Source organism: Nuphar pumila, chromosome 9 (assembly GCF_984573655.1).
Source record: "Nuphar pumila chromosome 9, dmNupPumi1.hap1.1, whole genome shotgun sequence".
Classification (NCBI taxonomy): domain Eukaryota; kingdom Viridiplantae; phylum Streptophyta; class Magnoliopsida; order Nymphaeales; family Nymphaeaceae; genus Nuphar; species Nuphar pumila.
The window spans coordinates 84,703,571-84,714,160 of NC_143257.1; the positions used below are offsets into that span (position 1 = coordinate 84,703,571).

At 36.7% G+C, this 10,590-nt stretch overlaps 1 protein-coding gene and 1 non-coding gene across 2 annotated transcripts; both read right to left on the reverse strand.

Moving 5' to 3' along the window:
• Positions 1-2,468: 2,468 nt before the first annotated feature.
• On the reverse strand, positions 2,469-10,334 carry LOC149828665 (large ribosomal subunit protein eL28y-like). The gene is made up of 4 exons (XM_090016930.1): positions 10,255-10,334; positions 9,754-9,907; positions 8,155-8,318; positions 2,469-2,853 (listed from the first exon to the last, which is right to left on the reverse strand). Exons 2-4 carry the CDS (start codon positions 9,899-9,901, stop codon positions 2,728-2,730), a joined length of 438 nt encoding a protein of 145 aa, XP_089873056.1. The 5' UTR covers positions 9,902-9,907; positions 10,255-10,334; the 3' UTR covers positions 2,469-2,727.
• Positions 3,688-3,778, reverse strand: LOC149828666 (small nucleolar RNA R24). The gene has a single exon (XR_016434489.1). It is a non-coding gene; the product is annotated as a small nucleolar RNA R24 (small nucleolar RNA).
• Positions 10,335-10,590: the final 256 nt, after the last annotated feature.

Here is a 10,590-nt window from a genome sequence, read left to right on the forward strand (position 1 = left end):
GTGAGTGAGATATGTCTCCTTGACTGTTTGAGCGTATATCTCTGAGGATATATATGTCCTAAGTATAATTGGCTCTACGAAATTTCTTTGTTTCGCATTTCAAGTCAATACAATGAAATTACATAAAAAATACCTCTTATTTTTATTCAAAAATTTATTGAAAAATTATGAAATAAGGTGTTGGAGCTGGACATAAAAAGTTCAATATCTAGGGTAGTGTGCATCCCTTACCTCATTAAGGCCAAGGAATAGGCTCCATGCTAGGCAAGAGGGGCCGCCAAGGGGTTTCAATTGCTTGAGGATGGTTAATATAACAGCATTTCTCACAGGTCCCACAACCTAAGTCAGGGTTTCCCTCAAAGTATCCAAATATTAAAAAATTTGCATGTTTTATATGCGCTTCTAGTGTTGCTCTCCGCATGTTAGATAGGAGCAGTTAGTGCACATCACCTAGTGTTGGGATATTGCCAGTTCTAAACCCAATGATATGAGTTGTGTAACTGGCGGGGGTCTGCCTATCCAAAAAAAAAATGCTATCTAAACGTTTCTCACTCTTCCTCAACTCTCACTTCACGCATTGCTTCTTGCAGTGCTCGCAATTTTAAGGTAAAGTTTTTTTGTTTTTTTTGAAAGGCAAGCTGGGGTTAGGCAGACCCCCACGAGTCAGGATCAGGTGCAATATGATTTGCACAAAAATTGTGCAATCATATTGCACCTGATTTCACGACCCCCACCAGTTACACAACAATACCATTGGGATTTGAACTTACCACGTCCCAACACTAGGACAACCGGAGCCCCCCTTTGGTCAGTTAAGGTAAAGTTAGCAGCATGAGCTTGCAAGTAGTTCAGATAATGAGTGAAATTGTGGGAACTGGGGTTAGTTTTACCCAAGGCCAAGTAGGCTTCAAGCAAATTTGAATCAGCTTGACACTTGACAGTCTAAACACATTTGCTAGGAAGACATGGGATATGACTGGATACCATAGTGACAAACGTTTTTATCGGCAATTTCTTGCTTTTCAAAAACTCGGGAGAAATTGAAAAGAAATCATAAATCTCGCATTTTTTTTGGCAAAATCTTGGCAATAAAAAAATAAATTAAAATATATATAATTTATTTTTTATGAGAAAATATTAATAAAAATTATTTAAAAATAAAAATACATGACTTTTTCACGGTAAATAGCCTTTTAAAAGGTAAATATCATGTTTAAATCGTGGTATTTATGTTTTTTCATAAATCTCGTGATATTTTGAAAATCTTGCGAGAAATTGCCGTTTTAAACTTTCAGGCAATTTCTCACCATATTATCGCGAGATTTTCATAAATCTCGCGATATTTGTCACTATGCTGGATACCCAATGGAGCAGTTGATTGGGCTACTCCAACTGAGCTTTCAACAAAGCAGATCACAGCTGCAGATCCAGATCCAGAGTTGATCACAGCTGTACCTTTCATGAACACTTGCTTCTTAGCATTGGTGCATGCTTGAGCTTGACTAGAACATAACTAGCAGAACTCTGTTTAATTAACAATTTGATGAACAAACTCTACAAAGTACAAGGTCTGATGATCGTTTTTCCTGAATGCAGGCAGGCAGCACATGTTTTGTTAGGAAACCATATATGACATGATTATGAACATGTTTTCTTTTTTTGTCTCCAGAAGGCTTATTTACATAAGTATACCTCTTTAATTAATTCAAATTGATACCTTGAAAAACTTTTAATAGTTCAAAAAATCATACATAGATCCATCTCCAGTTTTTTCAAATTCAAACCCTGGATAACCATTCTCCTTTCAGCCACAGTTTATAGTTGAATAAATTCAAAATCATACTAATTCCATCCTCATTACATGTTTCTCTTGGATCGTTTTATGCTCATTAATGTCTATATAAGAGTAAAATCAATTTGTTCTTACGGATAAAATCATAATTTTGAGTAAAAAATGAGATACACTCGAATTATCAATTTTTAGTATGAATCCCAATTATAAAAAAAATTAGTTATGGCCCTGTAAATAACCTTTTTTTGTGATGAACGAAAACCCTCACCGAAAACGGCGTAAGATTTTGTAAATAATCCTTTTGAAAAGTATCTTTCACAAATTACAACACGGCACTGGTAAACAAACAAAGCACTTAAAACTTGGATCTTTCACGAATGCAGTACGAGTGAATGAACAAAAGCACTGGAAAATTGGTTCAAGTTCAGTTCGGTCGGATATCATTTGAGCTTTGGAAAATTGGTTCAAGTTCAGCCGGTGAACCCATCGTACAAGCTCGTTATGTGTTCCAACATCACAAATCAGCTTGGTACCAAACCAAAGTCATTTTGGTTTGAATTTGGGCTCAATATATGTTTTACATGACCATTCACGCTTGAAAATCTGTAAAGCTCCCCTCGTTCAAGCAAGGAGCTCTTCTTGACTCGGAGCAGATCCATCACATGGAGATCGGGAATTTCTGACAAAGGTAACTCAATAGTATTCTTAAAGCAATAGAAGTTGAATCCATAACAAACACATGGTCTACTACCCAATATCAAAAACCCAAACTTTTGGGTCCATCTCCAAGAGGTGAAGCAAAAAAAAGAAAACATAAAAACAAGAGAAGAAAAGAGAAAAAATTTATCACATAAAACGCCAATATTGTGTCTCAGGTCTACCCTCCCTAGAAGCAGCAAAATTTACGTTGATTCACTCATTTTCTGAAGGAAATCTTAGTGTGCTGCCTGCCTGTTCTTCTTCTTGGGGCCAGATTTGGCGACCTTAAGGCTCCTGTGAACAGCACTCAGCCTTGCCAAAGCAGCGTTTGTCAGGTCTGGCCTGTAGTAGTTATCAGAAACCTGTATTACAAACGCAGGTAGCAGAGTTAACAACAGAACCACAAAAAAACGTCTCAACATTGGTGTTTCAAGTCAAGATCCAACTAGCCTGTAGTAGTTATCAGAAACCTGTATTACAAACGCAGGTAGCAGAGTTAACAGAACCACAAAAAAACGTCTCAACATTGGTGTTTCAAGTCAAGATCCAACTAGCCCCAAGGGGTTTGGTGTAGTGGAAGGGGCCTTGACCACTAGATGGGTGGTCAGGGTTCCATTCACGCAAGTGCCAAACACCTTACATTAATGAGGGCAAGGGGTAAGCCCTTGCTTCTCCCTTGCTCAGCCGAAGCTGGGCAACTACCTGGGGCATGGGGTGCACTACGGGTTTTACACCATCAGGAATGCGACCGCACAGGCTTAGCCAGAGCAACTAGGTCTCTGGATGCTGAGGGTGGTTTCCCCATCCTTCATGGAAAAAAGTCAAGATCCAACTGCATTTGATAAGAAACTATGCCAGATTTGACAGAACAAGGAGAGAAATAAGCTGACCACCAACTAAACATATGCAGCGACTCCCATTAAATGTCGACTATCACTTCTAGAGCAATTACTTGAATGGAATTGAGGTGTGAACAAAAGAATACTGAAACAAGTTTTCATTAGTCAATAGCATGAAATATGGCAACTATGTTAACTAATGACTAACATGAAGCCATATCAGTTGGGTTTAAAACCCCCTCAATGTAGGCAATACCCGTACCTCACCAACAGGGCAACAGGATATCAACACAACTGGAAGTCTCTTTTTGATGAACTAAAAACAAAGAACCTAGAAGGGGAAGAACGGACCAAAAAGTTGCTCAGAAGCCAAGCGTAACAAGCATATTTCATTGAAGTAGCCCTCTTTAAGGGTTCTTCTTACCTGTTAGCTTTTCATCACAGCAAAGGCAACTCTAAATGCATTCCACAAACAACATAAATAGGAAAGGGTATCGTAACAGCAACATGAATTGACTTGACACAAGTTTAAACCAATCAGCTGAACACCAAGCCAAGAATTCCCAGAACTACAGTGAACCACAACCCTAGTGTGATTTAGACTCCACTATCAAACTTCTGTCAGTGAATTTGAACTTGCAAAGAGGGAGAGATGGTTTAGTCCAAAGTCAACAGGCCCAAAAAGATGTGTGAGCAGAAGAAAAACACAAGGCAAACATAGATCAGGAAAAACAAACTATTCGATCCATTTAAACTCATGTAACTAAATGATAAAAACACAAACACCATGTTGGAGACACCATGCCTGTGGACAGCTTGACATGGTCAAAAACATGAACCGAGCAATCCTGTGGCCAGACATTGCTTCAAATGTCTTAGGATCATCCAAACAGCCAGACATTAGTCGCATACTGGATGTATTGCATGCATCATAAAAACCCAACCACCTGTTTTCTTTCATGAAACCACAAAAAAAAAACTAGTTCTCAGACAGGCAGCATGTCTAAAATGTAGATACACAATCACTCAGAACATTTAATCAACAAATGTTGTAATTATCATATCGGAACCCATATCAAAAGGGCTGGCAATGCGGGTGTATCGTACCATATAGTAAGATACAGAAAGAAGCATATTTTAAAAATCACAAAAAATAAAAACATAAAAAATCAGAAAATTTCCAAAAAAAATAATAGAATAAAATAGAACAAAAGGAAATCAAATTTAATCATTATGAACAATTAATTCACATGTACTACTATAAATAACAAACTAACAACAAAAACAAAGGTTTTACTATTAAAGAGTCACATTAGACAACAAACAAAAAAACGGTTTTGAGTAAACAAACTAATGAATTATAACAATCACATAATACAAAAATACAATAAAATTTAAAATAACTGAATATCGTATCATATTGCATTAAAGATTCAGGGTGGTATATCATATCGCATGGCCCTGCGACACTGTGATATGCCAATACGATATGACACTGATAACACTGCTTTCAACTTTCATCAGTCTTGATTTAACCTGGACCGGGATCAAAATGTTCTTGCTTCTGCACACTCTATGCCAACCCATCCAACATAAAATGTACATCTACAATCCAATTTGCACGCTTGTTCAATCTATGCCAATCCAACATAAATTCATAACCAAATCCTACTTCTGGGGCGTAATCAAGCTCAACCAGGTCCAATCTATGTACATCTGACCACAAAAATCCATGCCAAGTTTAGTCCCATCCACCAATAGACTACTTTCAGACCTGACAACAGCAATCACAAGTACCTAAAGCCTTCAACTCTGGATGATGTCAACCGCATGTCAAGATATTAAAATTCATGTCCAAACCACTTTCTTACAAGCATAACCAACAAAACATCAGCTTTAATGAGAATATCACAAGGGTCCACAAACTAGTCATCTACATGGACCCCTACTGCACTCTTTCTAACCCACTGAGATCGATTTTGTTATGATAAAAAAATTAACTAAATAAACAAGATAAACAGGTAGTTCTAAACAACTTGGAAAGTACAAAAATAAAGAGTGATAACCTTCTTGCAAAAGAAAAACAAAGGAAAACCTAATTATCTGAACGAATGAGAAAGATGTATAAACTAAAGTGATCATAAAAAAAAACTTTCTTACACTTTTGGTTATCCGTTCGATTTGTGTTTCTTCTTTACCAACATGAATGTGCTATCAAAGGCAGTCATTGAATGAATGCACTTGTATTCATCCAATTATGATTCCCAAATAATAGTTCATTCATATAACATGCTACATTCAGGTAAGAGCCAAATAACATATTCACATAGCATTACCTAATATGTTCATGCAAGTCACATATATCAACATCAGATAGATCTTGGGAAGGAAAAATCTTGGAATACTATAATTTTTCAATAACTGGGAAAAACCGCCTTGCTCGCCAAGTTCATTGGTGTAAAAACCCAAGGTCCAACTTGTCTGCCAGGGTGTACAGTGTACACACAGCTTCTTCCTTGCAGCAAGGGATGAACATGTGTGGGTTTCAAACTCATGTCATCTCATCAACTTGGTGACATTGACGAGACACTCTAAGAGATGAACGGAGGAGCCCTCATGGATAGGATACTACATTTTTTGATAAATATTGGCAGAATATTTTTTTTGAATGGGAAGAGATCTCTTTCGATAAAATGGTTCACTAGACAATAACAAGATGTCACTCAGGTAAGCACAAAACAGCAAAAAACTCAGAAAAGGAACAAGTGATAAAAATAGAAAGTGATGACATTTAAGTAGAGCAGCTACTGATCTTACTGAGTCCTATCAAATGACCGAACCCTTCCATTTTTCTGTAGCATATAATTGAATTTGTGCTCAAACTCGATTGTGCAAGAACAGCGAAAGAACCATCGGTCCATGGAAAATCCTAAAATCTTTCTTCCAGATATGCCACCACGCTAGTAAGATCCACAAATGCCATACTGTTCTCCATGTTTTTCTCTTCTTCCCATCCCAAGCAGCAAAAAGATTTAGTCAAATGAAGGCGACACCCCACTCCTCAATATGCCAATCTGGCTAGACCAGATTGAGAGGGAGCTTATTAGTGAGATTGGATTGACATTCAAAGGTTTAAAATATAAAAAATGAAAATTAGAAGAAAAGAAAAGAAAAAGTTTCAGTAATATTGTGCAAAAGAATGTAAAGAAAAATTATAAGAGCTTTTAGAATATAGAAAATACAGTGTAAGGAAAATTTGTGTTTAAATGATATAAAGACAATAAAAGTAAAAAACATAAAAATATCATAATAACATTATGATAATATTACCATATTATCAAATTTTGATAGTTTGAAAAAAACATAAGATTATGCATTTTTAGTCCTTTTAGTATATTGAAAATTTTAAAACATAGGTAATATTGTGAGAATATTATTGTATTTGTAATTAAACTATCCACAAACATGCTCTGAAGTTTTATTCCCTACCAATTAGCAATGTTGTCCATATCATATCTTATCGTACAATATGGTATGATAGTCAATGCAAGAGATTAATACAATACACACCCGTATCTCGATACGGGTGTGTATCACATGTATCATACGAGACGGTGCCGTATCGTACAATAAGGTGCATATCGTACGATACAATGCCTGTGGACTTAAAAATGGGCAAAATTGTGCTTTTATGTTTTTGGGTTTTAAAGAGCTTGTGAGGGTTGAAACCATCATTCGTATAGGACACACTGGAGAGCTTCTCACGCACCCTAGGAGACGTGAGACCGTTTGAGGAACCGATCTTTGCACCGCGGAGAGGGCTTTTGTGATTTCTTCAAGTAAGAGTGCATTTCCACCGTTTGAAACCCAAGGAAGTGGGTTACGGTAAAAAATTGTATTTTCACCTTTTCGATCAAGAAAATGGGTTAAAGTAAAAAAATCTTTATTATGAGTAAAATTACAAAGCTAATCCAAAAAATCTCTATCTCGAGGGGGGGGCGTTGCCCCCCTACAACCTCCTGCCAACCAACTGAATCCGCAAAAAATAAATATTTATAAAGGTAGAAATCAGGCTCTACACTCCTCTAACAAAGATGACATCTGATGATTCGACATGGCAATGAGGCACTCAAGTAATAAGTGAAAACCGATTGAAAAACGAGAAAAATATTGTCATAATATTTTTGTTTATGTAATATGAAAATATGAGTCTTGTGGCATGTTCTTAATTGCAAGATATTTAATATTTTGCATTGTTCTTGTGACATAGTTGATGTTTGATGATGTCTTATGCAGCTCATAGAAACATAAATGCCTCATATGTGATTTTATAGTTGCATTTTGTGCATTTTATCATTGTTTCATGTGTTGTGATTTTTTAGAATTTTTGTTATTTTTCTGATTTTTTATAATATTTTATTTATTTATTTTTTTCAAAATTTATAATTTTTTACGATACGATACATATCTTATTTTGAGCCTGACCGATATGGGTTACCATACAATACTTACAACCTTGACTATTAACACTCAATCATCATCATGTGACAGCTAACTTTGAAGTTGTATCATTAAGGACCACCATGATTCTATTCAAAGCTACCAGGCAACAAATAAACATATCCACAAGGTTCAAGACTCCTAACTAGATACACAAACCATCCACTATAAAACAGGATACTATGAAATCATATTTTTCTCTTCGTTGACAAATCGCAAACACAGGTATAGAACAGCAACATGTTTTGCCCAGGCAAACCATAAAACATTAAAAAATAACAAACAATAGAACTTTGAAATAACAGTAGACTAGAAGTCACAAACCTGGTTAACAACAGCCTTCGCCATTTTACGGAACTCTTTCTTCATAACAGACTTGTGTTGAGCAGAAGAAGGCTTGTTTAGCTTTCTGGTTTTAGTTGTTGACAGCACAACAGAAAGGTCTTTTCCACCAGGTTGAATGGACACAGTCTTCTTGTTTGCCAATCCTAACAAAAATAATAGTAATAATAAATGAATAAAAATACAAAAAAATATTAGTAATAATAATGGGTAAACACACAAAACGGGAATAGTCATCATCTTGACAAGCTTGCTTCCAGAACAAGATCTTCCTAGAGCATCAATTATGTTAAACAACAAACCACAATCATTTCACAAGAAAAAAATTTAGACCAATTAACCAGAGCATTTGCAAAAATCAAACTCCAGATACAAATGATGAAGAAAACCCAAAGACAAAGTGGAAAGGATCATGACCATAACATTGGTATTCACACTTAGAGATACTGAGAGCAGAACCCATGAAAAAATCATAAGTATAAAGTTAAAGAGAAAAAGAGGGGAAAAGAAATGTTCTCACACACAGAACAAGTTAGAATTAAATGCAAACAGTAAGTTGATTATGATAAGAAAAGCAACATAAAAGCAACAACAATCTTAACACACAAGAAATTCACGATCATGGGATGTTGATAAACCAAGCAGCAGCAAAATACATGACAAACAGATACCAATTATGAATAGAGACCCCTACATCTGTGGCTAGCTTCAGAGTACTGTTGGCCTTCCATATTGGCACAAACAGTTCAGACCATGGCCTGGAAAAAAAAACTTGACCGCAAGGCATTCCAAAAAAGCAATCCCATAAAGTTGCAAATCACTAGTCAACCAAAAATCTGAAAAAATCCAAAGGTTATCTATATTTACCAGAAACACCCTACCTGCATTTCCATTCAATATTTCCTGACCCACTATTAGCCAAAACCATTCATTAACTGGACCAATGTAAGTAGGAATAGGGTCACTCAGCACCATGCTTCATAACTGGATAAGCAGTTGCTAAGGAAATACATGCCACTCAGCCAAAGAATGATGATACAGAAATGTACTCTAAATACTTTTCTTGATATATCCTCCAAATCAATCGTGAAAATCAGCATGTAGGTCCCAGATCCAAGTAGTAGTATCAAGGCCCTTAGCTACTATCCTTGAGAAATGACCTAGTCTAGCCCAACCATTCAACCGTTAATGTGTGAAATCAAAATCATTTCTCCTTTAGACAATACACAAACTGGCCCCGACTCCAGCAATGGGACTTGAATCCACATTATAGCAAGACATGCAATCAAGAAAAAAAAATCAATAAGGCAACCCTACCTCCGAAGAGTACAACAAAACGATTAAAACAAGCAAATCATAAGAAAAGCGTGTGGATGCCAAGTACCACCAAAAACGTCGGAGACAGATGAAGAAGCAAATACGAACATTATAAATCCAGACACCACTTCCACAAGAACTCTCTAATTCCACATGACCCATGATTCAATAAGGAAACAAGCCGCCAAACCCATAATCGCAAACAAATATGATGACAGCCTACAATGCCGATCCACAACTAACAAAGCAAAGAGCGAGCCTTACCCGAATACTTGAAGGAGTTGAGGTTGTAAAGGTTGTTCTTTTCCCTGCTGAACTGAACCTTCGCCGTACCATTCCCAAACTGCTTGACGAGGAAGGAGTTCTTCTTCTTCACGATCTCCCAAAGAAGAGGATCGGGAATGGTCGTCATTTTCACCTTCGGACATGCCAAAAGTTCAGCAACATAGAAGAATGGATCCAGCATAAAAAACATCCAAAAAATCCCACTAAATTTCACAAACTCCAAGCAGTAAACAAAGCTCAACCCATAGAAAACGGAAATCAAAACAAAGTAACGAGCATCTCATAGGCCGGTAAAAAATAGCCAAAAAAACCAAAAAATTATAATTATTGGAGAGTAAATCAAACTTAACTGCCGAAGGGAGAGAGAATCATTATAAAACAACAATGATCTCGAAAAAAATGTATAAAAAATAGCCCAAAACCCCCTGAACAAGGGCTTCCAAAGAGTAGACAAATCGAGAGAGAGAGAGAAAGTCTCACCGTAGGAGGTATGAGAGGATCCCCCGCTCGTTCTTCTTCCTTCCTCTTCGCGAACTCTTCACCTCGTAAAGTAAACGGAAACCCTCGCGGATTGCTCCTTTATATACGACGGCCCCAAAACCCTAGGTTGGACTTTAGGTTAGGGCTGTAACGGGTCGGGTCAGAATTGACCCGGACCCTGACCCGCCCATATAAGTATAAACGGGTTATATTGGGTCACGAAAATATAATCTCATACCCGGACCCGAATTTTTTTTTAAATTTATTTTATATATATATATATATATATATATATAATACTTGGGTGGGGTACCTGGCAAGAAATCCAGGTCAGGT

Coding starts and splice junctions, on each gene's coding strand:
- LOC149828665 (XM_090016930.1), bottom strand. CDS start 9,901: ATGACGACCATTCCCGATCCTCTTCTTTGGGAGATCGTGAAGAAGAAG. Junction 8,319..9,753: donor CAACTCCTTCAAGTATTCGG/GTAAGGCTCGCT, acceptor TATTTTTGTTAG/GATTGGCAAACAAGAAGACT. Junction 2,854..8,154: donor CGAAGGCTGTTGTTAACCAG/GTTTGTGACTTC, acceptor TTTGTAATACAG/GTTTCTGATAACTACTACAG.